At 37.9% G+C, this 21,628-nt stretch overlaps 2 protein-coding genes across 2 annotated transcripts in view; one reads left to right on the top strand and one right to left on the bottom strand.

The window, feature by feature from the left end:
* LOC107584046 (ETS domain-containing protein Elk-3-like) overlaps positions 1 to 18,086 on the bottom strand; it is a 23,477-nt gene extending 5,391 nt beyond the window's left edge. Inside the window, exons 1-7 of the mRNA XM_016270449.1 lie at positions 17,719 to 18,086; positions 8,274 to 8,482; positions 7,660 to 8,027; positions 5,085 to 5,154; positions 2,961 to 3,093; positions 2,708 to 2,830; positions 1,475 to 1,597 (exon numbers count right to left, since the gene is read on the bottom strand). Coding sequence (XP_016125935.1) covers positions 1,475 to 1,597; positions 2,708 to 2,830; positions 2,961 to 3,093; positions 5,085 to 5,154; positions 7,660 to 8,027; positions 8,274 to 8,480 — 1,024 coding nt within the window. The 5' untranslated portion in view covers positions 8,481 to 8,482; positions 17,719 to 18,086. The remainder of the gene's footprint in view (positions 1 to 1,474; positions 1,598 to 2,707; positions 2,831 to 2,960; positions 3,094 to 5,084; positions 5,155 to 7,659; positions 8,028 to 8,273; positions 8,483 to 17,718) is intronic.
* A 2,112-nt stretch (positions 18,087 to 20,198) lies between these two features.
* lta4h (leukotriene A4 hydrolase) overlaps positions 20,199 to 21,628 on the top strand; it is an 11,859-nt gene continuing 10,429 nt past the window's right edge. Inside the window, exons 1-2 of the mRNA XM_016270407.1 lie at positions 20,199 to 20,417; positions 21,303 to 21,433. Coding sequence (XP_016125893.1) covers positions 20,262 to 20,417; positions 21,303 to 21,433 — 287 coding nt within the window. The 5' untranslated portion in view covers positions 20,199 to 20,261. The remainder of the gene's footprint in view (positions 20,418 to 21,302; positions 21,434 to 21,628) is intronic.

The raw sequence follows: 21,628 nt of genomic DNA, 5'->3' as shown, positions 1-21,628 counted from the left end.
TACTACCTGCATTTCATTTATTATTATTATTATTATTATTTTTACTATTTATTTATTTATACGTTTGTTTATATATTTATTTATTTAGTTTGTTATTTCTGGTTTTCAGGTGAAATGGACATGTGTCCTTATATGTGCTATTATTACTATTAGTAGCAGTATTGTTATTTTAATTATTATATTATGTTTAAATGTTTATTTTATTTTAACCTAATAAAGATACAAACAAATACATAAATAAGCCTGTAGGACTGATTTTGGTATTGTGACGACATTTTCCCCAGAAATCTTATTCCTGCAATACAGAAATGAATGTTTTATTAAATGGTTAAATTATTTACCTTCTTTCATTTCTAAAAATACCATAAATTGAATTCAGTACAACAAATGCCACCATAAAGTGTACTTAAAATTGGGCTTCAAAAAAGAACAAAGAAAAAAAAAGCCATTTAATTTACTACTATAGATTTTTGAAAGAATACCTGGGCATTTCTTAAGTTTCTGTAAATATCTCCGTAATACAACTCTATGAGGAAAAAACTAAACACCCTGTCTTTGTGGTTCACAAAACAAACACGCTTGTAGTCCATCAAGGTAGCGCTAGGAGAGGAACTTCCTGTTATGTGAGAGCTGACTATACACACAGACACAGAGTCTTTTTCAGTTATCACCCCCTCCCTTTTTTAACAGGAAGCTGTTTTCCCCCCATATCCAAAGAGGAAACATCTGTAGCTTATTTCCAAACCCTAATACACACACACACACACACACACACACACACCAGTAAAGCCATTTTCCGGATTGACTCAAAAACATCTCAAAAGCATCTATTTTTCCTGGTATATGTTTTACAGGTATAGACAATCAACAAAAAAAAAACCCAAAGAAGAATTGCACTGTGAAAGAAAAAAAGCCAGATGTGCCACAAAAGTTTTCCACTGCAGCCAAAAAACGGCAGGAACGACAATCATGTGACCAACCAGAAATCTCCCACTACGGCCGCCCAGGGAGGAAGTGAGAGTGGGGGAGTGAGTGTACGTCTGTGTGTGTGTGTGCGGTAGTAAAAGTCCACATCACGAACTGTCACTATTCCTGTAAAGGCGGAGCCAAGCAGTCGCTTGTGGTTACCTTAATGGTTTCCTGCTGGCTAGCGATGTTTACAGTAAAGACTGGACCCTCCCCTCAAAAAGAGAGATGAGCATAAATATACAGTTTGCGTTCTGTCTTTTTTGTTCGCTCACTCACACACACACACACCTCCCTACACACTCACTCTCCCCCGGGCCAGAACAGGAAGTATCCACAGGATTTCCCCTCTCGCTCACATGAAAGCTGAAACATGACACCAAACACACCCAAAACACCAAAACAGACAAGCGAATCAGTTTCTAAAACACACTCAAATGTCACTACAAATACACATCCTCACATTCCTTTTTATAGTTTTATAGGTTTGAGAATGTTTTGTGTGTACCTGAAAGAGTGACCCGTGGCCCTGTAGCCTGGCTGGGCTGAGAGGGGCTACGGGACTCAGGCTGCTCCAGAAATGAATGGAGGACAGGAGAGGACTGGGTGTCAACAGCAAACCAGAGGGAGTCTGAAGAGAGAGAGAGGTGTAGGGGGAGGTATTGGGAAAGGGGGGGACAGGAACATTATTTTGTTTTTTGATGTTATTTGTATTAGTCACTGAAGTCATGGATCATAAAATCCCAGTGTCTTTTTGAAACTTTGGAAAGAGAATGTGAGTCTCTGCATGTCCAGACACGTCTTTGCGTCAGTTTGCAGGCGATAGTATGTGAAGCCTGTCATGCACAAGTAGTCTGAGAACCCCTTTAAAAAAATCTTCCCAGATTTTTTCACCTGAACAGGACAAATTTGGAGCGTCAAAGGTATTTAGCACAAATGCAATGCCTGTAAGCAGTAGGACGACGGTTCTGGACATAGCTGACGCTTATTTTATCTGTCCAAGCGGATGGAGCATTTTGCTCAATCTCATGTTATGAAATAACTTTCTGTCTGTTGTAGATGTTTCAGTATGTCTAAAGCAACAGTTCACCCCCAATTAAACTTCCGTCATGTGCTCAAACTCATGTCATTCAAAATCTGTTTAACTTTGTCTTTTGTGGACAATTGTCCCAATTTAAATTTTCCGAAGGTGATCAGGGACTGTTAAACTCCAAAACAGGGTTGCCAGGTTTTCACAACAAAACCCGCCTAATTGCTACTCAAAACTAGCCTAATTGTGTTCTGGGGGATAGAGTGTACGTCTGTGTGTGTGTGTGTGTGTGCGGTAGTAAAAGTCCACATCACGAACTGTCACTATTCCTGTAAAGGCGGAGCCAAGCAGTCGCTTGTGGTTACCTTAATGGTTTCCTGCTGGCTAGCGATGTTTACAGTAAAGACTGGACCCTCCCCTCAAAAAGAGAGATGAGCATAAATATACAGTTTGCGTTCTGTCTTTTTTGTTCGCTCACTCACACACACACACACCTCCCTACACACTCACTCTCCCCCGGGCCAGAACAGGAAGTATCCACAGGATTTCCCCTCTCGCTCACATGAAAGCTGAAACATGACACCAAACACAAACACGCTCCCAAAACAGACAAGCGAATCAGTTTCTAAAACACACTCAAATGTCACTACAAATACACATCCTCACATTCAGATTCCTCTTTTTATAGGTTTGAGAATGTTTTGTGTGTACCTGAAAGAGTGACCCGTGGCCCTGTAGCCTGGCTGGGCTGAGAGGGGCTACGGGACTCAGGCTGCTCCAGAAATGAATGGAGGACAGGAGAGGACTGGGTGTCAACAGCAAACCAGAGGGAGTCTGAAGAGAGAGAGAGGTGTAGGGGGAGGTATTGGGAAAGGGGGGGACAGGAACATTATTTTGTTTTTTGATGTTATTTGTATTAGTCACTGAAGTCATGGATCATAAAATCCCAGTGTCTTTTTGAAACTTTGGAAAGAGAATGTGAGTCTCTGCATGTCCAGACACGTCTTTGCGTCAGTTTGCAGGCGATAGTATGTGAAGCCTGTCATGCACAAGTAGTCTGAGAACCCCTTTAAAAAAATCTTCCCAGATTTTTTCACCTGAACAGGACAAATTTGGAGCGTCAAAGGTATTTAGCACAAATGCAATGCCTGTAAGCAGTAGGACGACGGTTCTGGACATAGCTGACGCTTATTTTATCTGTCCAAGCGGATGGAGCATTTTGCTCAATCTCATGTTATGAAATAACTTTCTGTCTGTTGTAGATGTTTCAGTATGTCTAAAGCAACAGTTCACCCCCAATTAAACTTCCGTCATGTGCTCAAACTCATGTCATTCAAAATCTGTTTAACTTTGTCTTTTGTGGACAATTGTCCCAATTTAAATTTTCCGAAGGTGATCAGGGACTGTTAAACTCCAAAACAGGGTTGCCAGGTTTTCACAACAAAACCCGCCTAATTGCTACTCAAAACTAGCCTAATTGTGTTCTGGGGGATAAAATACCCTTTTTTTTTTTTTTTGATGGGGTTCCCCTGGTAAATTTCGCATTTTAGGGGCTAAATATCACATTATTGGGGTCGCTTAAACATGAAAAACAACCCGTGACAACAATGTTAACACAGCCCAATTCCGTGGGAAAACCGCGGACTTGGCAACACTGCTCCAAAAAGGCACCATTAAATTAGTCCATATGGCTTGTGCACTATATTTCAAACTTTCTGACGTCATACAATGGAACTTAGTCACGTTAGATGCAATATTGAATGTAAATGGGGATGTGATGGATAGACTTATGGTGTGTACACACCAAACACGAAGCGAATATTCTCATCGTTTACTCACGGGATGTTTTTTTGTCACAATCGTTTGAATAATATCAGCCCATAATGCTCTTCTCCATTTTCTGATACAACCGGTTGTGTCAAACTGGACTTGTCAATAAGCTCTTCGCTGAAAAGCGGATGGAGCATTTTGCTCAATCTCATGTTATGAAATAACTTTGTCTGTTGTAGATGTTTCAGTATGTTTAAAGCAACAGTTCACCCCCAATTAAACTTCTGTCATGTGCTCAAACTCATGTCATTCAAAATCTGTTTAACTTTGTCTTTTGTGGACAATTGTCCCAATTTAAATTTTCCGAAGGTGACCTTAAATAACAGTAAAAACCATTGAACGCACTGTACTTCTATCCCTTACAGCCTCATTTTCATTCCTGTCAAAAATTAAATATGGCGTTATCCTAACTAAGGTCTATAGGAACAGGCTGATAATTAAGACAGAAAAACGTCCCCTTGAGAACTCGAGCAGCTTAACTTGTATTTTACTAAAGTATAGGGTATAATTTTTTGATATTTCTAACCGTGCATACTTTGTATGCTCAGCTCGCACATGCGCCTTGTATTGTTTTTACACTACTTAGTTTGACCACAAGGTGACAACACTCCATGACCCGTTGTTTACAGTAAAAAAAAACAAGCGAATGTTACAACAACAAAAAAGTACTGGTGATGGCCACAACAATAAACTATCACACTGCATAGTTCTAGGAACTCAGAAAAGTAAAGAACACAATGCCGCAGACAACAGGTAAATACCGTTATCGTGGTTTTCCATGTTCGTGGAGTAAATATTTTTAAATGGCTTTTTAAAAATGCCGGGTAGTCAGTGTTTTTTTTTTTTTTTTGATGGGGTTCCCCTGGTAAATTTCGCATTTTAGGGGCTAAATATCACATTATTGGGGTCGCTTAAACATGAAAAACAACCCGCGACAACAATGTTAACACAGCCCAATTCCGTGGGAAAACCGCGGACTTGGCAACACTGCTCCAAAAAGGCACCATTAAATTAGTCCATACGGCTTGTGCACTATATTTCAAACTTTCTGACGTCATACAATGGAACTTAGTCAAGTTAGATGCAATATTGAATGTAAATGGGGATGTGATGGATAGACGTATGGTGTGTACACACCAAACACGAAGCGAATATTCTCATCGTGTTATCACTCTAGATTACTCACGGGATGTTTTTTTTGTCACAATCGTTTGAATAATATCAGCCCATAATGCTCTTCTCCATTTTCTGATACAACCGGTTGTGTCAAACTGGACTTGTCAATAAGCTCTTCGCTGATTGAAAAGGTTCCTCCGGTGCGAAAGCCCCTATAGACACCTGCGATGACAAATGGGGTTAACAGATATTGGAAACTCTAGTTTAAATGTGTAAAACGTTCGGAGAGAAATAGCGCAAACACTGGACAAGGATGAAAAGTCATACATGTTTAGAACGACATGAGTGTAAGTAAACGATGACAAAGTAAATTTTTGGGTGACCTGTCCCTTTAAGAGAGAAAGTGGGAGAAAAATCCACACAAGCATGTAGCTTCCCATGGGTCATGGACTTTGGATCACCAGGTTGTGGCTATAGGGCAGCATGTGAAATCAATTTCTCGTTCTTGCTCAGTTTTTCTCTGTCCTGTGTCACTATGCTGTAGTGTGTGAGATTACGGACATATGGCTTTACTTACAGGTCTCTCTTTTCTCGCTTATGCTATTCCGTCTGTCTTTTTCCTCTTCCTGTCTCACTATACCTCTTTTTAAAAACCCGTCTGCCTGCCACGCATTTCTCCCTACACACCCAGTAAAGACCAAAACGTCTCATAGAATAGCTGTATTACCAGTATAGGTGTGTGTCCTGTCTATTTGTTACCTGTTGAACACTTATAAACAGTGCCGGAGAGGATGTTTTTGTGTTCATTTATAGCTCAGTTCCAAAACCTGAAAGCTTCCTACAACGAAATGAAACCTAATACGAAAGCTCTACACAGGCAGCAACTAAATACTAGTGCAAAATTTGCTTCTTGCTAAGCTAACAACATGATACGCTGCCATAAAAATGTATAAAAGTACATTGCATTTATATTGTACTATAGCATTTTTTTTTTTTTTTGATGGGGTTCCCCTGGTAAATTTCGCATTTTAGGGGCTAAATATCACATTATTGGGGTCGCTTAAACATGAAAAACAACCCGTGACAACAATGTTAACACAGCCCAATTCCGTGGGAAAACCGCGGACTTGGCAACACTGCTCCAAAAAGGCACCATTAAATTAGTCCATATGGCTTGTGCACTATATTTCAAACTTTCTGACGTCATACAATGGAACTTAGTCACGTTAGATGCAATATTGAATGTAAATGGGGATGTGATGGATAGACTTATGGTGTGTACACACCAAACACGAAGCGAATATTCTCATCGTTTACTCACGGGATGTTTTTTTGTCACAATCGTTTGAATAATATCAGCCCATAATGCTCTTCTCCATTTTCTGATACAACCGGTTGTGTCAAACTGGACTTGTCAATAAGCTCTTCGCTGATTGCCTTGCGCAACAATGCATCTTGAAATTTTTCAACTTGCGCAGAAGATGCGATTGAAGCATACATTGCACATTCGTGGCAATCGCATTGCCCAATTCACATAATTCACGGTGCCTGGCGCAAATTCACGTCTTTGCATTGACTTTATATGTAATCCTACTCGCGTGAATAATTAAATTTGCTTTTGGTGTGCACACACCATTACAGTCTTTACAATGGCACACAGTCAATGAAAGTCCTAGAATTCGTAATTCTCGCCAACTTTCAAAAGGGTTTATGGAGTTTCATCGGCTGGACAGTCAGTATGCTCTTAAATAACAGTAAAAACCATTGAACGCACTGTACTTCTATCCCTCACAGCCTCATTTTCATTCCTGTCAAAAATTAAATATGGCGTTATCCTAACTAAGGTCTATAGGAACAGGCTGATAATTAAGACAGAAAAACGTCCCCTTGAGAACTCGAGCAGCTTAACTTGTATTTTACTAAAGTATACTTCAGTTACTCTAGGCTAGGGTATAATTTTTTGATATTTCTAACCGTGCATACTTTGTATGCTCAGCTCGCACATGCGCCTTGTATTGTTTTTACACTAATTAGTTTGACCACAAGGTGACAACACTCCATGACCCGTTGTTTACAGTAAAAAAAACAAGCGAATGTTACAACAACAATAAAGTACTGGTGATGGCCACAACAATAAACTATCACACTGCATAGTTCTAGGAACTCAGAAAAGTAAAGAACACAATGCCGCAGACAACAGGTAAATACCGTTATCGTGGTTTTCCATGTTCGTGGAGTAAATATTTTTAAATGGCTTTTTAAAAATGCCGGGTAGTCAGTGTTTTGTGTGCGTTTGGCCAATCAGTGTACACTGCGTCAATTATAGTTCCTATAGAACTGTTTTACACCCTACTCTATTATAATAGCTAATTTAGATCCCCCAAATGGAGTTCCTAGAACTAAATAGGTTCCTAGTTCTTGCAGTGCGAACACGCCAAAAAGCGGGAACTTTCGCCAATAGTTCTAGGAACTATGAAAAGGTTCCTCCGGTGCGAAAGCCCCTATAGACACCTGCGATGACAAATGGGGTTAACAGATATTGGAAACTCTAGTTTAAATGTGTAAAACGTTCGGAGAGAAATAGCACAAACACTGGACAAGGATGAAAAGTCATACATGTTTAGAACGACATGAGTGTAAGTAAACGATGACAAAGTAAATTTTTGGGTGACCTGTCCCTTTAAGAGAGAAAGTGGGAGAAAAATCCACACAAGCACGATCGATTAGTGACAAAGCGAATCACCGTTTGTCCCTCCTCCCCTCTTTCGCCCCCTCGCTGCTTCTCGATTTTGATTGGATGCAGCAGTGGAGGCGGGCTTTGGAGGGAACTGACTGTAAAGGACGAGTACAGACCAGAGTGGAGATACTCGTTCCTGCAGGTGGGGCTTCTCAGCGATGACAGCGACAGCTTTGGAGACTCCTCCCCCTCGCCACAATCTGACTCCACCTCCTGCAACATGATGCCCCCTGCGACGTGACCCCCGTCCCGACCGAGCTCCACCGCTTGGGGATCCATCTTCAGAATATCAGGGAATGAGACGAACTTGTATACAAACTTCTGGCCAATCACCTTCTTTATGATGTTCTGCAAAAGAAAAAGGATTACAATACACTCAAATGGCAATTCGTAACAATTTTACCTGAATTGGTGACTAATTCGTACGAATTTGTACAATCTTGGTCATACGTTTTTTAGTACAATCTGCTAATGCCCCATTGACGGTTGGTTGTAGGGGTGTAAAATTTTCCATACAAATCACATCGTATAAATTCACTACAAAATCGCCACCTCGTAAAATTGTTGCATTTATCTAATACGAGCGGGTGTAACCTTGTCATAGTAGTAGCGTAGTGCTCGGCTAAGTTTGTCGTAGTTCATGTTGGTCTTGTTCTTGCGCAGGCCCCAGAGTTTGGCGACTTCTTCCGATTTGAGTAGCTTGAACTCGCCATCGTTGGATGTCCAGCAAATCAGGTGCTTATGGCTCTGGTCCAGCAGTAGCTGCAGCAGAAACTGCCACAGCGTGATAGCACTCTCCATATCTGTCAGACAAGAGAGGTAAAATTATAAACATTAACAGTTTACATTTTAATAATCATAATCGGGCTGATATTCTTTTCCAGAACCTAATTAGAACCTAGTTAAATGTTTTTTTTAAAGATCTGTTCACTGAAAAGTTCGGAACCAAAAATGGTTCTTCTTTTTCGATGTGGAAAACCCATTTTTGTAACCTTTATCTTTAAGAGTGTGGGGTCATTAGACCAATTCAGATTGTGAGTTTGAGATTGTTTGTGAGTATTTTTGATGGATTCATTCCAAGGAATCAGTTAGAGTCATTTGTTCATAAGTCAGACTCTACAGTTCACACTGTACACTCTTACAAAAAAAGAAAAAGGTTCTTTATTGGCATCAATAGTTCCATGAAGAACCTTTAACATCCATGGAACCTTTCCAATGCGCAAGGTTCTTAAAAAATTACTTTTGATTAACACATGCTCTACACACTAAGAAAAAATGGTTCTTTTGAGAACTTTTAAGGAAAGATTCGATAGATTTAAAAGGTTCTTCATGGAATGCTAATATAGAAACTTTATTTTTAAGACTGTTGCTGTTTTGTAACAAAGCTGTTGCTTCTTGTTCTGATTTAAAATGTGTATATCGTTGTAACCGAGGTGAGAGTGTGGCGTAATTTCCAAAGAGTTTCAATCTAATTCAAATTAGCCAAATTTACACTCTGTCTGCATGCATTGTGTGTTTATTGGGAAAGAAAAGGTGGCTTAAGGACACGTTTCATGACCCTAACAAGGATTAAGGATCTGAAGGAAAATGCTGTGGTACCCCAAAGCCAAATTTAGTATATGTCTGTGAATAAGCGTGGACCGGCGCGTTGTTTCAATTGATCTGATAATCAGACATCCTTCCCAGCTTTACTGCATTCGTAAAATAAAAAAACTTCCTTTAACAATATTCTTGCAGGTTTTGAACAGGAAGTGGTGAAAAGGGAGAGGCCAGAGCATCAGCCGTACAAACGCGGCCACATTAAAGAATGCTCCTGAATTCATCATCTTCCTTTAATTTCCCCTTTTCCCTCTGCACTCTTCATCTCTCGCATGAACAAAAAACGTCATTCCTGAGTGCCCTCCCACAAACTCTGCAAGCATTTCCTGTTCTGTTGTACATTAACGCACAGGCTCATAAACAACAAAGAGCTATCAGCCAGAAAGACTGACACGGGAATTAATTGCAAATAAGCAACATGTTCCAGCACCGACCGTGCTGCTGAACTCTCTGGGACAGAGGTGTCCTCTCAAAGGCAAGCAAATACACCTACTGGTGAACAGAGATTACTAACGGTAAACATGGAGTTTATTCACAAAATCCTGTTTAGGAACAGATTAGGGTGACCAGGTAGAGATAAGTAGGATTATGGGGGCACAAAATAGTTCAAATGTCCCAAAACTAGAGCCAAAACCTACAACAAACAGAAAGGGAATTCTTAAAGGTATAGGTCACTCAAAAATGAAAATTCAGTTCAAAACGCCAATACAGTTCAAAGATTTGGGATCATTTAGTTTTGCTCTTTAAAGAAATAAAAATTTTTACATTAAAAAACACCAAATTTTTAAACGATAGTGTTGCTATATCGGCGTTCCATTTGATCAAAATACCGGCTGATCCAGAATAACAGTAATAAAAACATGAAGTCAAACACTTCCCTTTAAAACTGATCTGCTGCATAATCCTTGAACATCACCCAAACCGTTATTATCAGACTTTAATACTGCCAAAATTAGTCCAACATGCACAGACACACATACTTAATCTTTATACACCATGGCCGCCCATGTTGAAGATAAAGACTGATAGATCGTCCAGTTTTTGTGAATGGGTTTCAGAGCACAAAATGGTTAAAAGTGCTCTTTATATTCTGGCGCTGTGGTTGGATACAGACAGGAAGCTGCGATCTCACGAAACAGGATGTGCACAATGATATCTGCTCACATTCCTTCAAGAAACCTTAGACATAAGCAGAGCCTTTCATTGTAACATTTATATAGTTTGGACAACATGATTTGAGTGATGCTAAACTGTCCTGCACAAGACATTAAAAAAACTGACAAAAAAAGACAAATTAATTATTTTCAGCACACTTAGATTTAGACAACAAAGCTGCACTCAGTCTGGATCCATTGGGTGTAAGATAAGGATTTTCTAATGAACAGGAGTGAGTTTTTTCATCCATGTGGTCTGGGATCGACTCCCAACAGGAAGGTGCAGTGGTTCAATGTTAAAAGCCCAACAGTACAGGAAGTTTAAATCTTGCTTGGGCCACTTCCTGTGACCGCTGTCGTCATGCCCTTTAGCCACATGCTTACCTTTAGTGTACTCTCATAACCTCTTCATCTACATCCCTGGTTAAAGTTTAGGAAATATAAAAATTATATATACTTTACAAAACATGTACACTTTGACCAGGGGATGCAACATTTTCATTGTTTTATTGAGCTTTTTATGGTAACAAGTCTAACGTTTTACTTTTCAAACAACAGGCAAGTTAACCTGTTACAAGTTAAAATAACAAGCTGAAAATGAAATGCAATATACAATTAGGAACGTACAACAATGAAAAAAGAACTAACATAAATAAATGTAAATATAAAATTAGAAATAAGTATTTTCAGTACACTTGCTACTTGCTACTCTTTCATTTAAATATAAATAATTAAAATATGTTTCATAACTTAATTATCTATTTTTTAATTATGAAAAATCATGAAATCACTTTAGATTAGAACATAAACAAACAAATAAATAAAAATAGACCAGTTGCTTACAAACAAACAAATAAATAAAGCACCATAAAATTATCATAAAAGTAATCCAATATGATTTGTGCACTATCAAGTCTTCTAAGATCACATAAAAGCACACGTTTCAATATGTGCATGTTTTCATTGTATGAAAAAGAGCAGCATGAACATTGTTCAAAATTTCTCAGAACGTTTCAGAACAGAGAAAATGAAGCGGCTTTTTTGGAACATCATGATGGCTCATGAACGACTACAGACTTTTCATTTTTAGGTAAACTATCCCTTTAAGAAACATGCATATACTTAATATGTTGTAGCACAGAGTTTCTGCTTATTTTCAATGGATAACTGGTGTATAAACAAATTGAAGTTGAGGGGATGGTGTTGAGTGTTGGGATGCAGGACACCAGGAAGCCCTGGGTGGAGGAACAGTAAAGGACCTCAGGTTGAGGTCTGAGAGGCGTTCAATAGACATGAGGAAACCAGTTTGACTCGTATTCATAGCTGTCAAATGTGTGTGTGTGTTTGAACACACTCCTCAGTTTTAACTAGCGTTACATCATGCCCTTTGGTAGCTGTAAGTCAGTCAAACAGGGCGGGCTGGCGTTTACTGCAGCCTTCCTGCTGTCTGAGCCAACACTCTCCCGAGACGGATGGAGGGAACGAACGAGACGGAGTGGTAGATGGAGAAACAAGTTTGGATGACTCACACGTGTGGATAGCTCTGACACGGAGCATGTTTTATTGGCCAAGTGGAACTCCCTGGTTGCAGACGGCCTTATTTTGGGAAAGTTTTTGTCATATTTTTGACAAAGACACAAACATAAACTTTCACCCTGGTTTTCGCTCATCAAACTGCCGGCTCTGGAAGTCATCAAGGGATTGATCAAATAATGAGCCGATAGGAGCAAACGACCCCAAACTCTAACAGGACAGGCTAAAATCAAACCTAATGAAGTCAACATGAAATGGTGTTCGTGACACATTATGCTTCTGTAATGTGATGTATTTCCAAATAATATCATTGGGAATCAGTAAGATTATGAAAAATGGTTGCAAAATGAGTAAATATAATATAATATAATATAAAAAATATTTAAAAAGAAAAAAAGAAAAGTTATTATATTTTTTGATATAGTAAAGTGATGTATTTTCTAATAAAACACTTGGTTTTATCCATTGGGAATCAACTGGATCATGAAAAATTTGTAAATATTGTAAGAAAATAATAAAACTAAAGTTTTAATAGTAAAATTTAGTAAAGTTTTTTTGTTTGTTTTTCGTTTTGATTTGGTAATGTGACATATTTAAATAAAACACTTGATTTTATCCTTCAGGAGGCAATTTAATTGAGAAAAATGGTTGGAAAATTAGTAAATATTTTAAGAAAATTAGAAAAGTAAAAGTTTATTACATTTTGATGAATAGACATTTCTGAATAAAACTTTTGATTTTATTCACCGGGAATCAATGTTGTGAAAAACGTTTGCAAAATGAGTAAATGTTTTAAGAAAATACGAAAATAAAAATGTTTAAATAAAACACTTGATTTTATCCTTCAGGAGGCAATTTAATTGTGAAAAATGGTTGGAAAATTAGTAAATATTTTAAGAAAATTAGAAAAGTAAAAGTTTATTACATTTTGATGAATAGACATTTCTGAATAAAACTTTTGATTTTATTCACCGGGAATCAATGTTGTGAAAAACGTTTGCAAAATGAGTAAATGTTTTAAGAAAATACGAAAATAAAAATTTTATTACATTTTAATGTAGTAATGTAACATTTGTACATAAAACACTTAAGTATCCATCAGAAATCAACTGAATTGTGAAAAATGGTTGGAAAATTTGTAAATATTTTAAGAAAACAAGTAATTTTTTTTCACTTTGGAATAACAATCAGTGGATAATTCCTGAAATCCTGGAACATGTATTAAGATTTTGATTTCATGTTGACTTTCTGCTTCATAATTTGGTGTGCACGACTTTAATTTTTGTCTTTTCAGATGCTTTTGGTTGGAATATCAGCCAGAGGGAGTGTAAAGAGACACAGATTCGGCCAAACCTGTGGTGACAAAGGAGGAAGTGCTCAGAAAATGCTGCCAATACAGGCTACAGATATTTATCAGGAAGTATTATGTGCTTTCTCACACACACACACATGCTCTTTGAATACTCAAACAAGTAATTTTTTTTCACTTTGGAATAACAATCAGTGGATAATTCCTGAAATCCTGGAACATGTATTAAGATTTTGATTTCATGTTGACTTTCTGCTTCATAATTTGGTGTGCACGACTTTAATTTTTGTCTTTTCAGATGCTTTTGGTTGGAATATCAGCCAGAGGGAGTGTAAAGAGACACAAACAGCAAGATTCGGCCAAACCTGTGGTGACAAAGGAGGAAGTGCTCAGAAAATGCTGCCAATACAGGCTACAGATATTTATCAGGAAGTATTATGTGCTTTCTCACACACACACACATGCTCATTGAATACTCTTCTACATATGTGACACAGATCTCATTATACATACTCATGTAGCAATTTACAGTCACATCTCATACTTAACTCTTGGGCAGAACATGAAAGCTCGCCGTACGCCACATACCCATTTATTTGTTTCCAAACCCCCAAAGAAGTGAAATAAAACCATTTCCTGCTCCAGCATCCTCTGAGCGGAGCATCTGCGTTAAACGACCGTAAAACTGTCTATATCAGGACTTCCTCCAATTCTCCTTTGAAGGGCGTCTTCCTGGGAATGCCGAACCTGAACTGAAAGGTAGGAATTCCTGCTGCGGGGAGCAAACACGGGAACACGGGGACCACACGGACACAAGGCACAAATGGGAGGCTTCCTCTTCTCTTTTCATGCTGGCACAAACCTCTCGCCCATATGGACATCTAAAGACAGACATGCTTTGTGTGACACAATGATCAACGGACTCACTGATACCCAGATTTACTGCCCTAATCAAAGGGAATAAACAGAGCGAGCTGATTTCAAAAGCTCTTGGCAGTTTGGAGAGGTTTCTGCACGGAACGTGGCTGTAAAAGTCATTGTTAGATTATCGCAAGAGGGGAAAAATTGGAAAAAAAACTGCACATGCAAAGTCTCTTTTTTTAATCTTTCAATATGAGCAATGACATAAACTGTGCAGAAGCCAAGTCTGAACCCTTAGCCAGGATTTTCTAAGACACACAAATAAATAAAAGACAGTGTGCGCTAAACAAAAAGACACACTCGAACATAGCGCTGCATTGGCTCTGTTCTTCTGCCGTTGTCTGGCATGCATCAGCTTCATGGTCATTGGGTTTAAAGATGTTTTAACACACTGCATGAAATTTGGGATGAAATAAGTGAAGTTTATTTCACAGTTTTTACAGTTAGATGGCATCAGTAGGTCCATGGGGATTCTGTCTCTCAACATCCGCTTGTCAATCAATCATGTTTGTTTATTAAATATTTTAACAATAAGAGTAGTACTCTTTATTTCTGTTTAACCATGTTTTTCCCCCAAATAGTGAAGGAAATGTGAAAAAAGTCTACAGATGCCATCTAAGCCTAAGCATCAGTAAGAAAATTAACTGTTTTAGCACTTTAAATGTCTATTTGCCTCAGAAAAACTCTCAATTTCTGAGTTTACTTTGTAGAAAATACACTGAACAAATTTGTTGTGAAGTAAATACAGCGGAAAATATTGATTATTTTCTCCAATAAATTATCTGAACTTTAAAATCTACTCAAATACTTATTTGCTTCTTTGATTTATCTATAACGGTGTCTCATATTAGTTTCAAAGTAGAAAACTTTGCAATAGATTTTAAAAAGTATAACATTTAATAAAACTACCTACATTTACAATGCACTGTTCCCATATTGCATTGGGGAATGAATAATTAAGGTCATGTTTTTGCACTATTTGCCAGTTTTATTTGCACTTTTGTTAATTTTCCTGTTATATTCTTGTTTTGCGTTTCGAGTTAATTTTCTACTGCTCAAAAATTACCCACCATAATTGTGTTTTGTGTACCAAAAATTTAGCTAGTTGTAGTTAGTTTCCAAAAAATGATCATTGTTCATGTATATTCATTATTTAATTTAGATGTTATTTAGTTTTACTATTTTAAATACAACTACAATTACAAGTTGCAGATATATATGAATTTTAGATATACGTATTTAATATTATTTTACAAAGTAGATTTTACTTAATTTTATACGGTCAAAATGTACTACTAAAAATTTTCAGTGTACAGCTGAACTTTTTTTTCTCTGATTGCCACAGGTGAGAAACTCTATTGGAGCTTGTTTTCAAAAAATGCCAATGGAAAACACCAAGAAAACTCATGCGCACCATCAAATCTATCCAACCCATCTAACCATACAGGAAGTAGACAGGAGGAACATGTCTGTAGACAACAGCTCAGTCTGTCAGTGGCTTAACAGGCAACATATACTGCCTGATAAGGCTGATTTTTAAAGTTTCACACACTGCGTGTGCATGTGCGTGTATATATAAAAAGGGAAAGAGGAGAATCTTTCAGGTAAGAAGATGCACTCCAGGCTCTCTCCAGCGTAAAGTGACACGCTCACACCCTTCAAGACTCATGCAACAGACACGCAGGGACAGAAACTCAAAAACCCCAAGCCCAGTGTTTTGAATGGCCCCTAGACAGCTTTTAAACACCAAACTTGCTGTCGCGCTCACAAACCCCTCCACTGTAGCGCCAGCGGAAACTCATAATGAGATTAGTTGGTGTGCGCAGACATTACTTCGCCATGACTAAATGTGCGCTCTTCCTGCACACACAGACTGCAGTGGAAAATTCAGGGAGCTCCTGCTGAAGAGAGGGAGAAAAGAGAGCCGTGAAGGACTTCTCTCCACGACCACATTTCTCCAGAGAGAGCTGCAGCTCTTGAAATTACGCAGACAGATCCGAGAACGTCTGGCGGCGTGACTGTGTCCATATAGTGGCTTCAGAAAGAGTGCAGACACTTTAAAATATCATAGCTTTTAGTAGCAAAATATCAAAAAGGAAACATTCCTTATACTTTAAACTAGATTTTGGAATGCTTGCATTAAACTTTTTTTATTTATTTATCAGGTTGGCTGTTCTATTGAAATGATGGTTCCTCTTTTAAGCAATTTCATGGAAAATACAGAAATATTATGGCACAAAAATATAGATATAATAGTCAAAAAGGGCTTGGAAAGCTTTCCTTGATTACATGAAACTAGATTTCACTGCATTTTACTCTTTGCATTAAACTGTTTGAATCTAACTGGCTGTTTGATCAAAATGATGGTTCCTCTTTTAACCCATTTCAGGGCAAATACAGTAATATTAAGGCTACAAAATACTGAAATGGCAAATAATAATCCTACTACTCACATTTGATTGTTTATTTGTTTTACCACTGAGCTTTTTAAATGTCTTGTGTTTGAAATAATGTCTATGTAAGATGCCAAAACCGGCATAATTGCACATGTATCCAACCCATCTAACCATACAGGAAGTAGATAGAAGGAACGTGACTGTAGACTTTACATGCAGTGTATCCAAAACTTCAAAACAGAAGGAAATGGCATCCAAAGTGGCATTAGATTTAAAGAAAGATGGCACAATCATGCTTTAAAAGCAAAACATTCATTCTAAATTAGAATACAGTAGTTTAAAATGAAGACTATTGTTGTCAGAGTTGAACATGAACTTGACAAACTACACCTGGTTGCTATGCTAGGACACTTGTGGTGAACTTGGGGACATCTTGGGTTAGATCTGAGGAAACTCCAAACACATTTTGGGCTCACAAACATTGATCTCCTCCAATCATTTTAAATAACCCCCAGCATCGTACAGGAGTAACATCAGCTCTAGGCTGAACTGAAGTTTCTTTGTTTGCCCCAATGACTCATTTTCAAGATGCTGTCTGCTGCCAGTTTCAATCCGGAAGCGCATGGCAATTAGTCTGCTGCTGTTTCCAGACAAACCAGAAACTCTACTAGTGCGTTTAAAGCGCCAGGAGCCAAATTTCAGTCTTTTCCAGCAGCCCTGCTTTTGAATGTACAACCAACAAAATCTTTGAAATATACGTCACGAAATCGTGAGCTCAACAGGTATACAAACTTTCCTCAGCCGTGCGTAAACGGTGCGTATATTGCGCGTAAGTAACGGGAACGGTGGACACTTGAATTGTCTTCTGTGTCTGTTATTGCTAAAAAGAGATCTATTCGTGTTTAAACACTAATTACTTTATAACTGTACACATTTAAGTCTCAAACATCACTTCTGAACATTTCAAACAGCTCCGTCGTTTGTATACGTTCATTCTTTTTTTGGGGATATCAAGTTTCAGTCGTGTACTTTGGAAGGTTTCTTCCTTTCAGTGTTATTATTAAGCAATTACACATTTAGAAACATGCATAAAACGTTCGAATAGCATGGATGGATTATTCACATACCTGTGCGTAATGGTCAGGTTTTTTGGGGTCCTTTTTCGCTTTATTAAGAATAATTCCGTATAATGCGCTGTTTTTCCATGCTGTCGGCCGTCTCGGCAGCTCTCAGTCGAACTGTAATGGGATCCCGACTGTTTTCTCTCTCTCTTTCTCTCTCTCTCTCTGAGCAGGAAGTTGGTGCAGGCAGACAGCGAGCCGGCTCACTTCCTCTCGCCGTGCGCTATTCCCCAAGCGCTCGGCCCGTCTGTGTAAACACGCTTTTCCTCCTCCAGCCACCATCCGACGTTCAAGAACACAAGCACACACGCGCACACGCGCACGCAGTATACTGTAATCTGAATCTGCTGCGAGCGGAGCGCACTGACGTCACCCTCTTCCTATCCGGGGCCCGCCGGGAGGAGCCGTGTTCCTTCCTCTACACACATTTTGTATATGTGTGTGTGAGTGCGTGTGTATGTGTGTGTGTCTGATTCTGACGTTTGGGGATCAAGTTGCTTGAAAATGTCCTCATAACTTTACTAAATCAGGGAGGACAAAAAAATGTGGAAAAAAATCTTAAAGAGAATAAATAGGTCATTCTGTGAAATTGGTGGATTTTCCTTTTGAAATGGTGAATTTTGTAAATTTTTAAAGGATTTTAAACATTCTGTTAGACAGAAAAATGTGTTGTAATTTTTAAAAAATGTATACTTGTATACTTATATTTGTACTGAGAATATGATTGCGGGTTCAGAACGGTAAATGGGTTACTTGCCTTGCCAGCCTTGTTAAAAGTGCTTTGAAAATATGTTATTTCCCCACAAATATACACATTTAAACAATTGTAAAAACATAATAATTAAATATATAATTGAATAAATGAGTAAATGACTGAATAAATAATAAATACTTGTCAAGTATGCTTTATTGGCATATCAAATATGCCATATCATATGACATGTGCAATGCAAATACAAGTAACAGCAGTGCAAATAAACAAGTGATATTAACATATAAAATGCCTCTCAAATAATAAAACGTAGGCCTATATCTATTTCTGTAGCTACTACAAATAAATCTCTCTCTTAGTAAATGAGTGGCATGGGGCTCCACAGGGGGGTGGAACCATCTTCCGATTTCCTGGAGGGATATCCACTGACAGGAAGCCGGATCCTACCTACACACACACACACACACACAGACACACTCACACACTCACAATTGACCAGTCTCTTAAACCTCTTCTTTAAATTCAAATGTTGTTAATGTAATAACTGACTGGCTGATATTCATGAATAGGCCTGAATCTGTCCACTTGAGATGTTCACACACTTGACATTTTAAGAGGCATATGAAAACAATTATGATCTCAGTAATAACCCTGTATTTAAAATGTCTGTTCATTTTCCGCCATCTAGTGGAGGGTGAAGACATTACAGCAAGCGCCTGTGAACGTCTTTACAAGAACTGACTGTCAATCTTTAACAGTTACAATTCATGTTGAAATAATAATAATAGAAGGGGTATTATGATATAGCAATTTTTTTTAATAAAATTATATAAAACATATTTATTAAATTAACATGCAATTAAAGCCGGGGGGAAAATTGCATAAATAGGCCTACGTTGTACTTTAAATATGATATGATTTAATTTTCGCGTTACTGTATTCTATTACAATCATGAGAGTAGCCTATGTGCATTACAATAATGTCAGTGCAAAAATCTCAATGGTCAGTTTGATTCTTTCTTTCTTTTTTGACTCTCTCTCTCGCTCTCTCTCTCTGAAGAACTTAAGCAAAATTGTATGTATTTTTATGTCTTTTTATGGTTAAAAATTATTTGCGTGCCGTAATTTATCCATCATATGGGTTCAACGGGAATGGCAGGCATCAAACTTTTTTTTTTTTTTTTAATTTGTGACCATGAACCACAAAACCAGTCATGAGGGTCAATTTTTTAAAATTGAGATTTATACATCATCTGAAAGTTGAATAAATACGTTTTCCATTGATGTATGGTTTGTTATGATAGGACGATATTTGGCCTAGATACAGGAACATTTGAAAATCTGGAATCTGAGGGTGCAAAAAAATTATAATACAAATAAATAAAATATAAAAATATAGAGAAAATTGCCTTTGAAGTTGTCAAAATCAAGTTCTTAGCAATGCATATTACTAATCAAAACATTACGTTTTGATATATTTATGGTAGGAAATTTACAAAATATCTTAATGGAACATGATCTTTACTTAATATCCTAATGATTTTTGGCATAAAAGAAAAATCTATAATTTTGACCCATACAATGTATTGTTGTCTATTGCTACAAATATACCCGTGCTAGTGCTACTTATGACTGGTTTTGTGGTCCAGGGTCACATTTGAGTTGTATGAACACCCTCAGCCACTAGAGGACAGTAGTTCATCGTTCTCGCCATGGTTGTCGCTGAGAAGTAAATAAACTACAACTCCCATGATGCCGTTCACACGGCCGGTGTCACGTGACTGTGTGTGGGTTAAAATCCGTTCGCAGCGCGAGCGGGGTGTTCTCTGTCTCAACCATGACTCCAGTGTCAGACCCCAGTTCTTTCTCCTCTCTCTCCAAGTGCGCTACCAAGCACTTAAATCTCATTTACCATGTTGACTTTGACAGGCACGTGCTCAAAGGAAAAGTCGCCCTGACTGTGGAAGTTCTGGAGGATAAATTCTCTTCTCTGGTACAGTTTTCATTTGGTTCATCAAAGCTGTCATTTTGTTTGCTTGACTTATCACTACACCTCACATACACACCTATGTGTGCATAAGATGCAGTGTGCTTGTGTATGCTTTTACATCGTTATTATTGCTTTAGTTCATGGATTGTTTCTTGAAAAAGATCACTACTACAAGCTAATACTATTTAATTATAAAAACAATTTATTTATCGATGCATGTAAAATATGCTCGTCTTACAGTAACAGTAGTTTCAGCAGGACTGGGTTACATATTTACTTGAACTTGATACATTAATTATATCCGCAGTGTAACCTGATGACATGTAATCGCATTCAAAGTGTGTTGTTTATAAATTTGATACATTTATTCAACCATCAGCGTTTGCAAATGCATGTGCGTATGCTTTGCTTGTCATATTGTCAATAATGTAAAATGTATCTCATCATTAATGAGGTTTATTAGTTACGTACTGTGTACCTGGTTTACTGCACTTGACCTGAACTTTGATCACATTGATGGACTTTTACCTGAGCTTGTTGTACAGGTGCATCTTGTCAGAAGAGTTCAGATAAATCTAAGCTTGCATAACTGCTATGCAGTTTGCATTTCAGAGGTGTGAAGTGAAAACAAATATACCAAACATGGATTGCCATTAATTGTTTTGACAAGATGTGACATCAAGTAATAATAATACGATGGTCATCAACCATAAAATACCTACTATTAAATATCAAAAGTCACGCCTATTTAAACATGAAGTTTGCAACCGTAAACCATAGACCGTAAATGGACAGTTTGTGTTATTATATCTATTTTTCTAACATATTTAGGTATAGTTTTATTTATATCTTATCTTTCTCTCTATCACTTTCGATCCTTCTTTCTAGACACTGGACTCAAAGGACTTGAAGATCTTTAAGGTTTCTGCAAATGGCCAGGCTGCTCAGTTTGCACTGGGGACTAAGCATAAATTTAAGGGATCCCCACTAGAGATCACTCTGCCTTTTGAACTCTCACGGTACTGTCACAAACTTGTTCTGTACTAAGAGATAGCAGTTTGTTTTTCTACTTCTAACGTTTAAGTTATTTCTGTTATGTGATTCACTGCCAAGATAAATGCTCCGTGTAACATGCATGCAAATGCATGCTATGCTTTGCGAACAAAGTTATCACCAGTGAGCTAAATCTGACAAAGTTCCTCAAAGGAAAAAAA

This window comes from Sinocyclocheilus grahami, unplaced genomic scaffold (assembly GCF_001515645.1).
Source record: "Sinocyclocheilus grahami isolate Dianchi unplaced genomic scaffold, SAMN03320097.WGS_v1.1 scaffold56.1, whole genome shotgun sequence".
Classification (NCBI taxonomy): Eukaryota; Metazoa; Chordata; class Actinopteri; order Cypriniformes; family Cyprinidae; genus Sinocyclocheilus; species Sinocyclocheilus grahami.
The sequence above is the reverse complement of the archived record's forward strand: the minus strand, read 5'-3'. Positions and strand labels throughout refer to the sequence as shown.